The 19,145-nt window shown below is 38.2% G+C and overlaps 1 protein-coding gene across 8 annotated transcripts in view; it reads left to right on the top strand.

The window, feature by feature from the left end:
* Window positions 1-19,145, top strand: part of ERO1B (endoplasmic reticulum oxidoreductase 1 beta) — a 72,221-nt gene that overhangs the window by 20,668 nt on the left and 32,408 nt on the right. For 6 of the 8 annotated variants that reach the window (XM_070782302.1, XM_070782301.1, XM_070782300.1 and 3 more), the window contains exons 3-6: window positions 6,527-6,610; window positions 11,933-11,974; window positions 12,819-12,881; window positions 13,344-13,426. In XM_070782302.1, the coding sequence (XP_070638403.1) occupies window positions 6,527-6,610; window positions 11,933-11,974; window positions 12,819-12,881; window positions 13,344-13,426 (272 nt within the window). The remainder of the gene's footprint in view (window positions 1-6,526; window positions 6,611-11,932; window positions 11,975-12,818; window positions 12,882-13,343; window positions 13,427-19,145) is intronic. The other 2 variants (XM_070782299.1, XM_070782298.1) reach the window with 1 other exon arrangement.

Below are 19,145 nucleotides of genomic sequence, written 5' to 3'. Positions count from 1 at the left end.
TATATTTCTGTCTTTGTGCCAGTACCATACTGTCTTGATGACTGTGGCTTTGTAGTAGGGCCTGAAGTCAGGCAGGTTGATTCCTCCAGTTCCATTCTTCTTTCTCAAGATTGCTTTGGCTATTCGAGGTTTTTTGTATTTCCATACAAATTGTGAAATTATTTGTTCTAGCTCTGTGAAAAATACCATTGGTAGCTTGATAGGGATTGCATTGAATCTATAGATTGCTTTGGGTAGTATACTCATTTTCACTATATTGATTCTTCTGATTCATGAACATGGTATATTTCTCCATCTATTTGTGTCCTCTTCGATTTCTTTCACCAGTGTTTTATAGTTTTCTATATATAGGTCTTTTCCTAAGTATTTTATTCTTTTTGTTGCAATGGTGAATGGAATTGTTTCCTTAATTTCTCTTTTTGTTTTCTCATTGTTAGTGTATAGGTATGCAAGGGATTTCTATGTGTTAATTTTATATCCTGCAACTTTATTCATTGATTAGCTCTAGTGGGACACTGTAAAAGCAGTACTAAGGGGAAGGTTCATAGCCATACAGGCTTACCTCAAGAAACAAGAAAAAAGTCAAATAAATAACCTAACTCTACACCTAAAGCAACTTGAAAAGGAAGAAATTATGAACCCTAGGGTTAGTAGAAGGAAAGAAATCTTAAAAATTAGTGCAGAAATAAATGCAAAAGAAACAAAAGAGACCATAGCAAAAATCAACAAAACCAAAAGTTGGTTCTTTGAGAAGATAAATAAAATTGACAAACCATTAGCCAGACTCATCAAGAAACAAAGGGAGAAAAATCAAATCAACAAAATTAGAAATGAAAATGGAGAGATCACAACAGACAACACAGAAATACAAAGGATCATAAGAGACTATTATCAGCAACTATATGCAAATAAAATAGACAACTTGGAAGAAATGGACAAATTCTTAAAAAAGTACAACTTTCCAAAATTGAATCAGGAAGAAACAGAAAATTTTAACAGACCCCTCACAAGCACAGAAATTGAAACTGTAATCAGAAATCTTCCAACAAACAAAAGCCCAGGATCAGATGGCTTCACAGCTGAATTCCACCAAAAATTTAGGGAAGAACTAACACCTATCCTACTCAAAACCTTCCAGAAAATTGCAGAGGAAGGTAAACTTCCAAACTCATTCTATGAGGCCACCATCACCCTAATACCAAAACCTGACAAAGATCCCACAAAAAAGAGAAAACTACAGGCCAATATCACTGATGAACATAGATGCAAAAATCTTTAACAAAATTCTAGCAAACAGAATCCAACAACATATTAAAAAGATCATACATCATGACCAAGTGGGCTTTATCCCAGGGATGCTAGGATTCTTCAATATCTGCAAATCAATCAATGTAATACACCACATTAACAAATTGAAAAATAAAAACCATATGATTATCTCAATAGATGCAGAGAAAGCCTTTGACAAAATTCAATATCCATTTATGATAAAAACCCTCCAGAAAGTAGGAATAGAAGGAACATACCTCAACATAATAAAAGCTATATATGACAAACCCACAGCAAACATTATCCTCAGTGGTGAAAAATTGAAAGCATTTCCCCTAAAGTCAGGGGCCTGATTTAAAAAGAAAAAAAGTTAGGAAATTCCCTTGGTGGTGCAGTAGTTGGGATTCCCTGCTCTCACTGCCAAGGGCATGGGTTTAATCCCTCGTCAGGAACTAAGATCCTGCATGCTGCACAGTGTGGCCAAAAAATAAAAATAAAACTGTGCTTTCATCTAAGCATTTAAATCAAAATTTGAGAATTAAACAATTACTTAAAAAAAACTGGAGGGCCATATTGTCACATAAAGTGTGATAAGAAGCTATTAGAGGAATTTGTGCAAAAGAGACAATAAGGGTGGGAGACAGGAAATGGAGAAACGATTTCTGAGGCTGTTGCAGTAGTTCAAATGAAAGGTGATGTGGATGTAGAATAAGATGATAGAGTTGGAAGAGGTGAAAAATGATCCACTTGGTGTCATATGTAAAAGGTAACACAGCAGACTTTTTTGATGGATTGAATGTAAGGTGTGACAGTAACAGTGAAATCAAATATTGATTTCATGCCTAAGTTTTGAGTGTGTTACCAAAAAAATATATCATGACCAAGTAGATTTTATTCCAGGAATGTAAAGATGAGACTTTTAGGTCTTCAACAAGATTCAGTACACATACTGATTTTTTAAAATGGTGATAAGGAAGTATCCATAATTCTTCCTGGAGAAGGAAATGGCAACCCACTCCAGTACTCTTGCCTGGAGGATTCCATGGACAGAGGAGCCTGGAGGGCTACAGTCCATGGAATTGCAAAGAGTTGGACACGACTGTGTGACTGACTTTCACTTTCACTTTTCATAATTCTTTACCATGATAATTTCAAGCAGCATTGCCAGCATCTTACTTGTGGGGAAACACTAGAAGAATTCTCCCTTAAATCAAGAACCATGCTGAGAGGAAACCTCTTGTTTCCTTTAATACTGGACCCTTAGATGAAATAGTGTGTGTGTGTGTGTGTGTGTGTGTGTGTGTGTGTGTGTGTGTGTTGTGCTTAGTCACTCAGGCATGTCCAACTGTTTGTGACCCCATGGACTGTAGCCTGCCAGGCTTCTCTGTCCATGGGATTCTCCAGGCAAGAATACTGGAGCAGGTTGCCATGCCCTAATCCAGTAGATGTTGAAATAGCACCTACTGTGTCATTTAATATTGGATCATTTTGGCCAATAGAGTTGAACAAGAAAAAGCAACTAGAGGCATAAAATTCTTAAAAGAATAAATAAAGCTATCTCCATGTATAAATGACAAAAGTAGACCTAGAAAACTCTAAATAATAAATTGCACACAAATAATAAAAAATGCATTAAGATAGCAGGTTATAAATTTAATATTGAAAAATCAATATGTTCATAAATACGAACAATGTTATAAGATATAATGGAGAAGAGATCCCCATTTACATTAGCAAAAAAGATAAAATATACAGGAATAAATCTATCAAAAAATAGTTATTATTTCTAAAAGAAGAAAGCTTCAAAACACTTCTTCAAGACACAAAAGTAGGCTCAAACAAATGGGCAGATGTCTTTTGTAGCATAATGATGTTACCTCTCTCCCAAGTTGTGGTTCAGTCCTTAAATTGTGTCTGACTTTTTGCAACCCCATGAACTGTAACCCACCAGGCTTCTCTGTCTCTGAAATTCTCCAGATAACAATACTGGGGTGGATTGCCATTTCCTTCTCCAGGGGATCTTCCTGACCCAGGGATCAACCCTGTGTCTCTTGCATTGGTAGGCAGATTTCCTACCACTGAGCCACCTGGGAAGCCCCAGAGTTAATATATAAATTTAATGTGATCCCCCAAAATAGCAGTAATTTATTTTTCTGGAGCTGGACAAGTTGTCACAGGTTAAGTTCCTGGGTAGCTGACTCTGAGACTGTGTTTAGTGTCCAAGAGGTTAATTAGGGGCAGCTCTTGAGAAGGAAAAGGAAGGGAGACATCAGGACTGGGCAAAGGGGGAAATAAAGCTGTGACCTCAGGTGACACTTTTGGGGGAGTTCTTAATTTTTTGAATTTATTTATTTCATTTTGGCTGTGTTGGGTCTTCATTGCTGTGAGGGCTTTTCTCTAGTTGCAGTGAATGGGGGCTGCTCTCCAGTTGCAGTGCTCAGGTTTCTCCTTGTGGTGGCTTCTCTTGGTGCTCTTCTCTGGAGCTTGGGCTTCAGTAGTTGTGGCTGTGGACTCAGCAGTTTCAGCTCCCGAGCTCTAGCACTCAAGCTTAATAGTTGTGGCGCACCGGCTTAGCTGCTCTGAGGCATGTGGGATCTTCCTAGACCAGGGATTGAACCTGTGTCTCCTGTATTATCAGGTGCGTCCTTTACCACTGAGTCACCAGGGAAACCCCTAGTGGGGAGTTCTTAAGATAGTACAACCAGAGCTGTCCCCACTTCAGGGGGATGTCTAGCCCTTTATTTCCTTACACCAGTCATTGGATGTAGTAACACTGAGCAAAGTGGTTCTCATTAGCCAAGGTTGGCTGCCTGCAGCGTTTCCAGGGCTGGGGTAGAGGCCCTTTCTTCCTGAAGAGTAACTTGAGCAGCCTGTTGCAGTGTGTGCACAGCCTACTCCTTGCATTTTGTATTAATTATCTATCACTGTGTAACAGATTAGCCTAAAACGTAGCAACTTAAAACAGCAAACTGAGAAGGTGCCATTGGAGGAACCCTCAAGGGAATGAGAAAGCAAGCCTTGTGACTAGCTAAATAACAAGGGTCAAGGCTCAGGGACCATGGTGTGCTTCATGTATTTGAGGAACAGCAGGAGGAGGCGGGCGAACAAGGGTCAGGAAACTAGGGAATCAGCCCGTGGGAGGGGCTCTCAGCCATTGAATTGGACTTGTATTTTGAACTGACCTGATTTTCAGAGATATCTTTGTGGGGTGAGAGAGAGTTAGGGTGATCCAGGCTTTTGGCCTGAAGAACTAGAATAAGGGAGTTGGTATTTACTGAGATGGCAAGAATTACTACAGGGAAGAGCACAGTTTAGGGTGTCTTAGTACATTTGAGATGTCTGTGCCTGTCCTGTGGAGGTGTCAGGGAGGAGCTAGATTTGCAAGCCAGGAGCTCAGGGGCACTTGCAGTTTCCAAGGGTGCCAGGTGATTTTAAGCTTCTTTACCTTCAGACATCCTGATGCCTCTGCCTAGAAATCTCTTTCTCTAGGAAACTTCTAGTCATAGCCATTTTACCTGTTACCTTGGAGGCCCTCCTGACATCCCATAGGCAGAGTTGACCACTTTCTCTTCGTGTTGCCAGTTTCTACCTGTTTTTGCCTCTTCCTCTGTAAATTTGGGTATGGCTTACCTCACCTCATGTTTATTTTATTGAGGTGTCTATTATGTATTGTAGATACTGGGGTAAAATAATGAACCAGGCAAAATCCCCATCCTTACAGTGAGGGGTCAGACAATAAGTAGATAATATTCAGGTAGTGATAAATGCTATAATGATACAGCGTGTAGGGTGCTTACTGGGCATTACTTTAGAGAGTCTGGTCAGAAAGGTCTCTGCTGAGGTGATCTTTGAGAGAACCAGAGTCAGACATGACTGAGTGACTGAACTAAACTGAAAGACCTGAGGGGATTGAGCCATAAAAGATCTGGAGGAGCCACTGAAAAGGCCCTGAGACAGGAAGGAACTTGGTGTGTTCCCAGCCAGAAGGCCATTGTGCCTGGAGGTCTGTGGGAGGAGACAGGTCAGAGAGGTGGTAGGAAGCCAGGCGATGGAGGGCCTGTGGATTTAAGGTGATGGGAAGCTGTGGGACGGTTTTGAGCAGGGCTTGGTATGCTCTGAATTGTGTTTTAAAGAGCTGATTGTAGCTACTGTGTTAGAGACTAGATAGCAGTAGATGCCGGAAGACTTGCAGTAGTCGGGGCAGGAGTAGGTGGTGACAGAAGAGATGGTGAGAAGTGAACGATGAATTGTTTGCAGGGGATAAAGGAAAGGGAGGAAGTAAAAATAAAGCTTTGATTTTGGGCTTGGGCAATCCATGTGGAGGTACTATTGAATTAATGCCTTCCTGTTAGGTTTAGAATATGAAAACCAGAGTTTGTCCCTGCTGAAATGTCCTGCATGGTCTTGCCTATCTCTCCCTCATTCCCTGCCACTCCCTGCTGCTGCTGCTGCTGCTAAGTCGCTTCAGTCGTGTCCGACTCTGTGCGACCCCAGAGACGGCAGCCCACCAGGCTCCCCCGTCCCTGGCATTCTCCAGGCAAGAACACTGGAGTGGGTTGCCATTTCCTTCTCCAGCGACTCCCTGCCTTCCCCTCTAAAAGTCAGTGAAACTAAGTCAGCTTCTCAATTCCCAGAACCATCCCAGTCCTGTTACCTTTCCATACACACATTTCTACCAACTAAAACACCACCTCCTCCTCAGATGCTTCCAGCCACAGCTCTGATATTTTCCATCACAGAACTCTGGATTTTCCTTTGTAGCACCTACCAGAATTTGTAATTAAGTAAGCACTCAAATAGATGATTCCTGGTTCCCCCAGGAGACTATACGCTGCAGGGAGGGTGTGCTTTTTCTGTCTCTGGAGCCTACACAGTGCCTGGTGCAGAATGGGTGCTCAGTGCACTTCTGTTAAGGGAGTGGGTGCCTGGGAGAACCTGGTCAGTGGGTGATGGTAAGGAGATGGGAGACATTATACAGTGGTCCTGTAATGCTTTCCAGGTTCTTCAGATGAGCAGTGTGCTTGGACTTTATTCCTTTTTGAAGTGTCAGAGGACTAATAGCATTTATTTTTAAAAATTTATATTAGACCTTGGATGTCTGAAAAACTTGAGTGGTTTTAACTTCTGAGCTGTACAAATGCCACAGGGTAGGATGCTTTTCTTTCACCACCAGGTCGCTGGTGCCCAGCACAGTGATACTTAGCCCTGTAAGACTGTGACACATGTTGACTAATGCTCATTCATTCTTTCTCTCAAGGTTAACCTGAAGCGACCGTGTCCTTTCTGGGCAGAAGATGGCCATTGTTCAATAAAAGACTGTCATGTGGAGCCTTGTCCAGAGGTAAAATAAATTTTTTAAAAATCAAGAAAAGAAATGCTTTCTCTTGGGCTTTTAGATAAGCATGAACTCTACATTTTAGGCTTATGTCAGAGCATTTGGACTTGGCATCAGATTCATATGCCCTCAACTTTCTTCTTTTTAACCAGGTTATAGAAGATTTAGTCTGTACTTGCCACCAAAATGTGTTTGAAGACACTCATGTATCCAGTGATGTTGGTGACTGGATGTAGAACTAGAGTCTGATTCTAAAATGGAGCCCTATTCTAGGACAGGATCTACAGTTAGCTGTTATTTCATGCTTTATTGAATCTGCATCTTGTTTCGTGGGCAAAGAAAATGCTACTAGACCTTAAATCTCAAATTTAGAGTGGGAATTAGAGTGAAAAAAGTTGGGAAATTCAAAGCTTGGAATTAGATCTTCACTTGGTCTCGTTACATTGGGAAGGGAAAGGGCTGTACTTATTAGTAGGGGAATGCTACATTTCAGACTTTATTTTTTGACATCTAGCATTATTAATTATATTCCTCTTTGACATTTTCTTGCCGGGAAAATCCCATGAATGGAGGAGCCTGGCAGGCTACAGTCCATATGGGTCGCAAAGAGTCGGACACGACTGAGCGACTTCTCTTTCACTTTTGACAGTAATTAGTTATAAGCTGTATTTTCATTTTACTTTTTTTGTTCTATTACGTAAAATCAGTCTAGTTTTTGCCTTACAAACAGAAAAAACATCTGAACCAATGTCCTTTCTAAAGGGAAAATTAAAAAAAAATTATTTACGTTTTCCTTTAAGAATAAAATGTTTTAACTTTTCAGTTTGAAATAATTTCAGACCTACAGAAAAGTTGCAAGAATAGTACAAACAATTCCCATATACTTTTTATCCATATTTCCCCAAATGTTAAATGTTGATCAAGTTTGCTTTCTTCTTCCATCTATATGTATATATTAATATTATTATTTTTTGAACCATTTAGATATGTTACTGACATGATCTTTTATCCTTAAATACTTCAGTGTATATTTCTTTAAAAACAAGATTATTAACCATAGTGTAATTAACAAAATCAGGAAATTAATATTTATATAATATGAATGTCTATAGACTTTAATCACAGATCACCAGCTGACTTAATAATGTGCTTTTACAGAAATAGCAACAACAACAACTAAGTTTCTGACCCAGAATCATACCTTGCATTTGGATGTCGTATCTCTTTAGTCTTCTTTAATCTGGAATAGTCCTTCAGTGTTCTTTTCTCTTTTGTTGTCTCTTTAACAAACCCCTTCCCTTCCTCCTTTCCTTTTTCTCTTCCTCCTTTCCTTAAAATACACCAGTTATTTTGAGACTACCTCTTATTTTGGGTTTTTCTGGCCGTTTCTAATGATTGCATTCAGGTCATGCACTTTGGACAGTACACCAGAGAAGGTATGTTGTGTCCTTCTCAGTGTCCTGTTGGGAGGCAAATTACGTCATCATGATTACATGATTAGGCTTGTATGGGCCATATTTCTTCTTGGAATAAGAAGAAATAAACTGGGAAACATTTTTTGAAACTATGAAAACATCCAGTTTTTTATCGTATTTTTACCATTGTGGTTTTAGCATCCACTCATGATTCTTGCCTGAATTATTTATATGATGATTGTCCAATTGTGATTTTTCTGATTCCATTTCTTCTACATTAGTTGACATTCTACTGCATAAAGAGCTTTTCCTTTATTTATTGTATGTTTATGTCAATATGGACTTGAATTATTATTTTAATTTAATATCATTACTATCATTATGATTTTTAATAACAGCTTTATTCAGACATAATTGCCCCACCATAAAATTAACTCATTCTAAAGTCACAATTCAGTGAATTATAGTATATTACAGAATTGCACAACAGTCATCACTATCTAGGTGTGATACATTTCACTGCCCCAGAAAGAAACCCCTACCTATGAGTTTCCCTGTTTCCTACTCTCTCCTGCTGGAAACCACTAATCCATTCTGTCTCTATGAATTTGCCTATTATGGACACTTCATGTAAATAAAATCATACAGTATGTGATCATCTGTGACTGGTTTCTTTCGCTTAGCATAATGTTTTGAAGGTCCATCCATGCTATAGTGTGTATCAGTACTTCATCTCATTGCCGAGTAATATTCCATTGTATGGGTATACCTCATCTTGTTTATTTATCAGTTGATGGACATTTGGAGTGTTTCCACTTTTTGGCTACTATGAATAATGAATAAATATCCAGGCACAGATATTTGTGTGTACAAATGTTTTTCAATTCTCTTAAGTATGCTTTGGAGTGAAATTGCTAGATCATATAGTAACTTTAACTCTTGAGGAATTGCCAAACTGTTAACCATTGTGGCTGCATCATTTTACATGGACTCTAGCAATGCATGATGGTTCCAGTTTCTCTACATACTTGTGAAAACTTGTTGCTGTCTTATCCTTGTTTTGTTTTGTTTTGGTGTGGGCTTTCTCTAGTTGCGGCAGGTGGGGGCTATTCTTCATTGTGGTGCATGGGCTTAGAAGCCATGACTTCTCTTGTTGTGGAGCACAGGCTCTAGGTGTGCGGGCTTCAGTGGTTGCAGCACACAGGCTCAGTAGTTGTGGCCTATGGGCTTAGTTGCTCTGCAGCATGTGGAAGCATGTGGAATCTTCCTGGACCAGGAATTGAACCCATGTCTGCCTCATTGGCAGGCAGATTGCTATCCACTGTGCCACCAGGGAAGTCCTCTGTATTATGTTTTATTTTAGCCGTCCTTACAAATGGCATCTCATTTTGCTTTTGATTTGCATTTCCCTGATATCAGGTATCTTTTCAGGTGCTTATTAGCCATTTGTATGTATTCATCAAAAGCATGTCTGTTCAAATACTTGGCCCATTTTTAAATTGAGTTGCCGTTTTACTGCTGAGCTGTAAGAGTTACTTTGCACAGTATATGTTTTTATGTTAAAATATCAGTTTCTTATTGTCTACAGTGGATTATCCTCTGTAGTCTTAAATTTTTTTTTAACCTTTTATTTTTTACTGGGGTAAACCCAATTAACAATGGTGTGATAGTTGCAGGTGAACAGTGAAGAGACTCAGCCATACATATACATGTATCTATTCTCTTCCAAACACCCCTCCCATCCAGGCTGCCACATAACATTGAACAGAGTTCCATGTGCTGTACAGTAGGTCCTCATTGGTTATCCATTTTAAATATAGCAGTGTGTACATGTCCAGCCCAAACTCCCTGACTATCTCTTCCCTCCGCCCTATCCCCCATAAGTTCGTTCTCTTAAGTCTGTGAGTCTTTCTGTTTTGTAAGTTCATTTGTATCATTTCTTTTTAGGTTCCACATATAAGGGATGTCATACAGTATTTCTCCTTCTCTGTCTTGTAGTCTTAAATTTCTAACAAAATAAGTGAAAGTGTTCATTTGCATGTAAATCCCCAACGTAAGAAATCTAATACAGGTATTTAAAAATTTGTCTCTTCCCTTCCCAATGCCATCTTCTTTCATTTCTTTCTGGAGATAAAAACTATCCCATTATATTGGTTCTTTTAATTAACGTGAGGATATTTGTATTTCTCTCTCTTTGGGGGAGAATTTAGTAGGCATTTCATATTGAACCCAAACTTGTCATGATACGGAGTTACAATTTGCATTCTATAATTTGAAGTCTAATTTAATCGTGAGGCTCACTTAATTTTGTAATTTGCAGACTGCTTCATATTGTTAGTGGCAATGGCCAGGTTTATTTCATGTTTGATTTTAGTTATTAGCTTTACATTTGTCATTGCTTTTAATAATTCTCTTTTGTGATTTTTATGTTATACATGAGTATCATCTGTGGTGCCTATCCCAATATATCTCAGTAGCCTGTATTAAGATTCGCTTAAGTCACAAGTTACTGCATCTAGCATCAAACCTTTTAAAAAGCTGCAAGTACACTTTTATTTTACCGTATTATGTGAGTTAGAAGACAACAGTGAGAGGGCACTTTTGATAAGTATTCCGTACTTTAAATTCAGGGTCTTATAACTGTAACTGTTACATTTGGCTTAAGTTTTATAGTTTTCTCTCTTCTGCCCTCTGTTTGTGGTGCTAGAAAACATTGAAATTATAAAATATTGGCAGCAAGTAATGTTTTAACTACATGATCTCTTTGTTCATTGGGGAAAAATTTCTTATCATTATTGTTACTTACATTCTTCAGCCTGACAGAAAAATATTTATTCTGAAAATTTCATTAAGTTTTATCTATGAAACATGAAAAAGTTTTAATAGGTAATTTGCTATTAATTTGATAATCCATAGATTCAGATGTTGGAAATCAGTCCCCTGGTATGATCCGAGGATCAACCCGAGACTGCTTTCAGATATGATTTTTATTTAAGATTGTGTTTGATAAACCAGTTGTAATAATTCATAGATTTATTTATGCTTGAGATAAATTATTGGTTTTACAGAAAAGATAGACCTATATACACTTCTTACTGTATATAGTAAGAACTGATGCAGTTCTTACATTGGTAAACCTTAGGTTAATCATGAACCAAAGAGCTTACTCTTTAAAAAAAATTATTGAAGTGTGGTTGATTTTGTTGTTTAGACATTACGTCATGTCCACAATGTTGATAATTTCTGCTGTATAGCAAAGTTACTCAGTTATAATACTTTTTTATATTTTTTCCCATTTTTTTTTTTCCACAGGATGCTGAATTTAGTTCCCTGTGCTGTACAGTAGGGCCTTGTTGTTTACGCATCCTACATACAGTAGTTTGTATCTCCTAACCCCAAACTCCCAGTCCTTCCCTCTCCCACACCCTCCCCCTTGCCAACCACAGTTCTGTCAAAGAACTTGCTTTTTAGTATTAATTCAAAATTATCTAAATTTTAAATGTCAACTTTGAGCAAAACTTTTAATTGAACATAATAAATTTCAAATAATTTTGAATTTTTAAAAAGTTGTTTCTGTGGAAAGAAAGTTTATGGAAAAAGTGATTTTGCTAGGGTCTTTTTGAACCTAAAAATTATATAAACTATTATTTACTGCATTGAGAGTTATTAGAGCTGATTATGACAACCTTTGTCTTTCAGTTTTCTGTACTGTGATTTATAAGCCTGTACATTGGGGTAGTTCTTTACCTTTCATCTCAAGAGGTAGTGTGAAAATAATATTTGAATGAATGTATATTTTCTCCTCGTGGACTAAAACAGTCTTTGAATTAGGATAATGTCATTAATAATTTGTGAAAAAAATCTCAAGAAATATAAAGATCATTTTCTAAATTTTTATTGTTGTTCTTTTAAGAGTAAAATTCCAGTTGGAATTAAAGCTGGGAATTCTAATAAGGTAAGTCACTTTTCTTCATTAAATATTTCTGCTTTACGTAGTGAAACTTGCCCCTTACTGTTTGATGTGGTTGCAAAAGAGAACCATAATATGGTTAGCTGAGAATGGACACGTTTTTGCCTGAAAATCCCAAATCCCTAATTTTGTAGCAAGTCATGAGGTATAATATATTCTTACAATTAAATTATATAGCTTCTTTTGAAATACTTTAGTTCTGTTTTTAGAACTTCTAGAAGAACTATGAAACATAACTACAGTGTCAGTTTCCCTAATCAGCAGGTGTTTTATCAGGCATGTGATTTTACTCTTCTTTTTCAACAAGATAATCATACCCTGTCTCTCTGCTTCCTAATGCATTTGCTCTCCATTTTGTTCTTATACTCTCTACTGTTTGCAGTCTTTTGTACTCACCCTTTTTTATGTATTTTTGTTTCAGAGCTAAAATAAATAGTATAAAGATAATTGAAATTCCTTCTGAACTCTGTCCCAGTCCCATTATATAATAATATTTCCTGCCTCCTTAGAGCTAGCCACTTTGCTGAAGTTGTCGTGTATCCTTCTGTGATACTTTTTATGTTGTATTATACATGTATCTACAAGTAATATATAGAACTTTTACTTGAAATTTTTAAAACTTTAAAATAAATTTATATTTTGTGTTTCTTCAAGTTAAAAACATTTTTTGCTTAATAGTTTTACTCAGTATTGGCTTTTAACATTTGTCTCTGCTGATATATGTAGATTTTGTTAATTTTAATAGCTGTAAAATACTCAGTTGTATAGATATTTGTATAATTGTGTGACTAGCCATTCCTCTGTTGATAGACATTTCAATTGTTTTCAGGTTTTTGCTATTACAAACAATGACGCACTGGCATCTTTGTCTTTCGTCGAATTGTGCACATATGTAAGAGTTTCTTTAGGTCTATATTTAGAAGTAAGATTGCTGGGCCAAAGGGTATGCCTATCTCAACATTATGAGAGAGTACCAAATAACTTTCTAGAGTGATTCTTGTTTTTAAACGTTGCTCTGGATATAGATTCAGCAGTAGGACTGCTGGCTCAAGGATTTATTCATATTTGCAGCTCTATGTAAATATTCAGTTACTTTTACAAGAGAGTCTTCTCAGTTCACATCATCACCAACATACCAATGCAAATTGCTACATTTTTAATGTCTTTGCTTACTTATTAGGTGGAAATTTGTGACATATTTTCATTTGTATTTTCTTCTCTGTGTTAGGGATTTTGATGATAGGATGTATCTATATTTAGTATATATTATCATTGACAAATTGACTCTTCTGCCAATGGAAAATGAAATAAAGGTAATAATTATCACTAAACTTACTTATGAACTTCCTTTCAGTACTCGAAAGTGGCAAATAATACCAAAGAATTAGAAGACTGTGAGCAAGCTAGTAAACTGGGAGCAATTAACAGCACATTAAGGTAAATTTTATGTTAGTAGTGTTAAGAAAATATTCTCTTGTTTAATTTATTTGCATTAGAAATCTTCGATTTTTCTTGTGATTTTGATTAAACAGTAGTTTCAACTAATTTTTGAAAGGAAGAAGTTCTTTATCCTAAATTCCATGATAGCTTTCCTTCTTGTCTAATTTGTTCTTAAATTTCTGTCATCAGTAATGACTATTAAAAAGGAAAAATTCAGGCAGTTTCTCAGCTAACAGGGTTTATGGGTCATTCTTTCTGATTATTATAGAAAAAGAAATTTGAATCTCTAAGTTTTTTTTTAAATAGTAATTCATTGCGGGAAGGAGAGGGTGAGATGATTTAAGAGAGTAGCACTGAAACATATATATTAGCATATGTAAAATAGACAGTGGGAATTTGCTATATTCCTAAAGCCAGTGCTCTGTGACAACCTGGAGTGGTGGGATGGGGAGGGAGGTCTAAGAGGGAGGGGATATACGTATACCTGTGACTGTGACTGATTCATGTTGATGTATGGCAGAAATCATCACAATATTATAATTATCCTCCAATTAAAAATAAAAATGGTAATTCAATCTATATGTTGCATTTTGACTATTAAAGGTTTCTATTAACATAACTGTTACAATGCATACATTTTTTTTTTTCTGTTGACTTTTCTTTATTTGCTCTAAGTACAAACCTGCTTTTGAAGGCCAACATAAATAATTTGTAAATGGTCTCAGATAATGCAGTATAAAATGAGTGAGCAGAAGGCAATATAATAGAAGTTCTTTTTATTTTTCTTGTTTAGATATGTAGTTGTGTACTATAAATGTTAAAGACTTAATAAAGTTAGCAGTTTTATGTATCTGATTTACTCATGAAAATTCTAATGTAGAAAATTAGAAATAATGGTATAATAAACACCCATATATCCACTACTCCAAATGAATAAGTGTTAACATTATCTACCATGTTTTTGAGAAAAATGTCAAAGACAAATTTGAAATTCCACATGTTTCTTTCTCAGTCCCTGTTTTCTTCCCTTTTTTCTTAGAAGTAAATTTGGTGTATATCTAGTCCGTATTTTTATTTTTAGTTTATAATATAAACTATATGTACATACATAGATGTAGTTTGTGTAGAAGATTTTATTTTTCCTTTATGTAAATTATATATGTTAAATAACATTCTGAAACACTGCACATTTTGCTTTCTAGATATATCCATGTTAAAACTCAGAGATTTGCCTCGTTCTTTTAGCTGATGAATGGTTTTCATCATATGAAGTGAAAGTGAAAGTCGCTTAGTCATGTCCAACTCTTTGGGACCACAGGGACTATCTACAGTCCATAGAATTCTCTAGGCCAGGGTACTGGAGTGGATAGCCTATCCCTTCTCCAGGGGATCTTCCTGACCCAGGAATCGAACTGGGGTCCCCTGCATTGCAGGTGGATTCTTTACCAACTGAACTGTCAGGGAAGCCCAGTGTTCATCAATGGGAAATAGACAAGTAAAATATGGTATTCCCCTACTGATGAACAGTTTTTACTTTTACAAATTGTTGCTCTTACAAATTTTTTACTTTTACAAATTATGCCAGTTTGAGCATCCTTGATAATTTTTTTTATATACACCAGAAGTGAAATTGTTGAATCTGAGGACTGCTGTCTTACAGCTGCTCTTTTTTTTTTTTTTTTTTTTTTAATGTTTATTTGCATATAGTTGCTTAGCTGTTCTTCATATTGCCTAATGGCTTTCTAAAATACTTGTGTGGCTGTGTGTTGCCTCCAACACCAAGAACTTGTTTTGTTGTCCACATCTTTGACAAAAATTGATAATGTTTAACTGTGAAATAGTATCTCATTTTTGTTTATATTTTATTGATTACCAGTGAGTTTGGGCATTTTTTCCTTCTGTTTATTGGGCATTCGGGTTTCTTATTCATTCAACAAATGACTGCCAGGCACTATCCTAGGGAGATAGCAGTGTTCATGAGAAACAGATTCCTCCCCATGTGCAGCTTAAAACAAGTAAAGTCAATGAGAAGTAAGTCAAATGATGATGAGTGCCAGGGAAAAAAATAATGCAGGGAAGACTGTGAGAGAGGCCTTGGAGTAAAGGTGCTTGCACTGCTTTAAATTGGTGGTCCAGTGGTTAAGACTCTGCCTTCCAATACAGGGAGCCCACTTTTGATCCCTGGTCAGAGCCTGGTGGGCTGCCGTCTATGGGGTCGCACAGAGTCGGATACTACTGAAGCAACTTAGCAGCAGCAGCAGCAGCAGCAGGGAACTAAGATCCCACATGCCTGGAGGTGCAGCAATAGATAAATAAATAAATAGTCCAAGAAGACTAGAGTGATAACAGGCAAAGTGCTCTAGAAGGCAGGAGTCATGATACTATGGCTGCAGGGGAGGGAGTGGTGGTGTTGGGGTTGGTGGGTGGTGGGGATGAGTACTCCAGGCATGCATAATGGTTAGTAAAAGGCCCTGAGGTTGGAGTGTGCCTTGACTTCTTGAGGAATCACATGGCCAGTGTGGCTAGAGTACAGTGAACAAGAACAAAATAGTAGGAGATAAGATCAAAAGGTGCTGGGGGAGGAGTGGCCAAGGGAAGTGTAGGGTGGAGATCTCATAGAGTCTTGAAGACACTTAACTATGAATATTGATTTCAAACTGAGTGGAATGAAAAATTACTGGAGGATTTTGAGAGAGTGGGTTTGGCGGAGCCAGGTCTGTGGAAGCCTGGTTGTATGGTTATAGTAGTATCCTTCTAAGACATGATGGTGGTTCAGTTTAGACTGGAGTGATAGCAGTAGAACCCCCAGGAAATTTGACTTTGGAGAGCAGTGGGATTTGATTCAGTTCAGTCAGTTCAGTCGCTCAGTCGTGTCTGACTCTTTGCGACCCCATAGACTGCAGCACGCCAAGCCTCCCTATCCATCACCAACTCCCAGAGTTTAGTCAAACTCATGTCCATTGAGCTGGTCATGCTATCCAACCATCTCATCTTCTGTCATCCCCTTCTCCCACCTTCAATCTTTCCCAGAATCAGGATCTTTTCAAATGAGTCAGTTCTTCACATCAGGTGGCCAAAGTATTGGAGTTTCAGCTTCAAATTCAGTCCTTCCAATGAATATTCAGGACTGATTTCCTTTAGGATGGACTGGTTGGATCTCCCTGCTGTCCAAGGAACTCTCAAGAGTCTTCTCCAACACCACAGTTCAAAAACATTAATTCTTCAGCACTCAGCTTTCTTTATAGTCCAACTCTCATGTCCATACATGACTACTGGAAAAACCATAGCCTTAACTAGACGGACCTTTGTTGGCAAAGTAATGTCTCTGCTTTTCAATATGCTGTCTAGGTTTGTCATAACTTTTCTTCCAAGGACTAAGTGTCTTTTAATTTCATGGCTACAGTCACCATCTGCAGTGATTTTGGAGCCCAGAAAAATAAAGTCTGCCACTTTTTCCATTGTTTCCCCATCTATTTGCCATGAAGTGATGGGACCAGATGCCATGATCTTAGTCTTCTGAATGTTGAGCTTTAAGCCAACTTTTTCACTCTCCTCTTTCACTTTCATCAAGAGGCTCTTTATTTCTTCTTTGCTTTCTGCCATAAGGGTGGTGTCATCTACATATTTGAGGTTATTGATATTTCTCCCAGCAATCTTAATTCCAGCTTGTGCTTCATCCAGCCCAGCGTTTCTCATGATGTACTCTGCATATAAGTTAAATAAGCAGGGTGACAGTATACAGCCTTGGTGTACTCCTTTTCCTATTTGAAACCAGTCTGTTGTTCCGTGTCCAATTCTAACTGTTGCTTCCTGACCTGCATACAGATTTCTCAGGAGGAAGGTAAGGTGGTCTGGTATTCCCATCTCTTTCAGAATTTTCCACAGTTTGTTGTGATCCACACAGTCAAAGGCTTTGGCATCGTCAATAAAGCAGAAATAGATGCTTTCCTGGAACTCTGTTGCTTTTTTGATCATCCAGCAGATGTTGGCAAGTTGATCTCTGGTTCTTCTGCTTGAACATCTGGAAGTTCACGGTTCACGAACTGTTGAAGCCTGGCTTGAGAATTTTGAGTATTACTTTACTAGCATGTGAGATGCGTACAACTGTGCAGTAGTTTGAGCATTCTTTGGCATTGCCTTTCTTAGGGATTGGAATGAAAACTGACCTTTTCCAGTCCTGTGGCTCCTGCTGAGTTTTCCAAATTTGCTGGCATATTGAGTGTAGCAAAGGGATTTGATTACAGAACTTTATACAGGACTGGGGAAACAGACTCTTGGAGGTCACAGACAAAACCTTATGTGCACCTGACCCAGGAGAACAGAGCAGTGGCCCCACAAGAGACTGACCCAGACTTGCCTATGAGTGTCCAGGAGTCTCTGGTGGAGGTGTGGGTTGGCAGTAGCCTGCTACAGGGTCAGGGGCACTGAGTGTGGCACTGCATGCCTGGGACCACATGCACGGGACCTTTTAAAGGAGGTCGCCATTATCTTCATTACCTCCACCATAGTTTGCTCTCAGGTCAAACAACAGGGAGGGAACACAGCCCCACCCATCAACAGAAAATTGGATTAAAGATTTACTGAGCATGACCCATCAGCAGGAAAAGCCCCAGTTTACCCCACAGTCAGTCTCTCCCATCAGGAAGCTTCCATAAGCCTCTTCTCTTTATCCATCAGAGGGCAAACAGAAGGAAAACCACAATCACAGAAAACTAATCAAACTGATCACATGGACCACAACCTGTCTAACTCAGTGAAACTATGAGCCATGCTGTGTGGGCCACCCAACAGATGGGTCATCATGGAGAGTTCTGACAAAACGTGGTCCACTGGAGAAGGCAGTGGCAAACCACTTCAGTATTCTTGCCTTGAGAACCCCATGAACAGTATGAAAAGGCAAAAACATATGACACTGAAAGATGAACTACCCAGGTTGGTAGGTGCCCAATATACTACTGGAGAAGAGTGGAGAAATAATACCAGAAAGAATGAAGAGATGGAGCCAAAGCGAAAACAACGCCCAGTTGTGGATGTGACAGGTGATGGAAGTAAAGTCCGATGCTGTAAAGAACAGTACTGCACAGGAACCTGGAATGTTAGGTACACGAATCAAGGTAAATTGGAAGTGGTCAAACAGGAGATGGCAAGAGTGAACATCAACATTTTAGGAATCAGTGAAGTAAAATGGACTGGAATGGGTGAATTTAACTCAGATGACCATTATACCTACTACTGTGGGCAAGAGTCCCTTAGAAGAAATGGAGTAGCCATCATAGTCAACAGAAGAGTCCAAAGTGCAGTACTTGTGTCCAGTCTCAAAAATTACAGAATGATCTCTGTTTGTTTCCAAGGCAAGCCATTCAATATCACAGTAATCCAAGTCTCTGCCCCAACCACTAATGCCGAAGAAGCTGAAGTTGAATGGTTCTGTAAAGACTTACAAGACCTTCTAGAACTAACACCCAAAAAAGATGTCCTTTTAGTTATAGGGGACTGGAGTACAAAAGCAGGAAAACAAGAAATACCTGGAGTAACAGGCAAGTTTGACCTTGAAGTACAAAATGAAGCAGGGCAAAGGCTAACAGAGTTTTGCCAAGAAAACGCACTGGTCATAGCAAACACCCTTTTCCAACAGCACAAGAGAAGACTACACATGGACATCACCAGATGGTCAACACCGAAATCAGATTGATTATATTCTTCGCAGCCAAAGATG

Source organism: Bos indicus, chromosome 28 (assembly GCF_029378745.1).
Source record: "Bos indicus isolate NIAB-ARS_2022 breed Sahiwal x Tharparkar chromosome 28, NIAB-ARS_B.indTharparkar_mat_pri_1.0, whole genome shotgun sequence".
Lineage (NCBI taxonomy): Eukaryota > Metazoa > Chordata > Mammalia > Artiodactyla > Bovidae > Bos > Bos indicus.
Note: the sequence above shows the minus strand (reverse complement) of the source record. Positions and strands in the feature narration are given on the sequence as shown.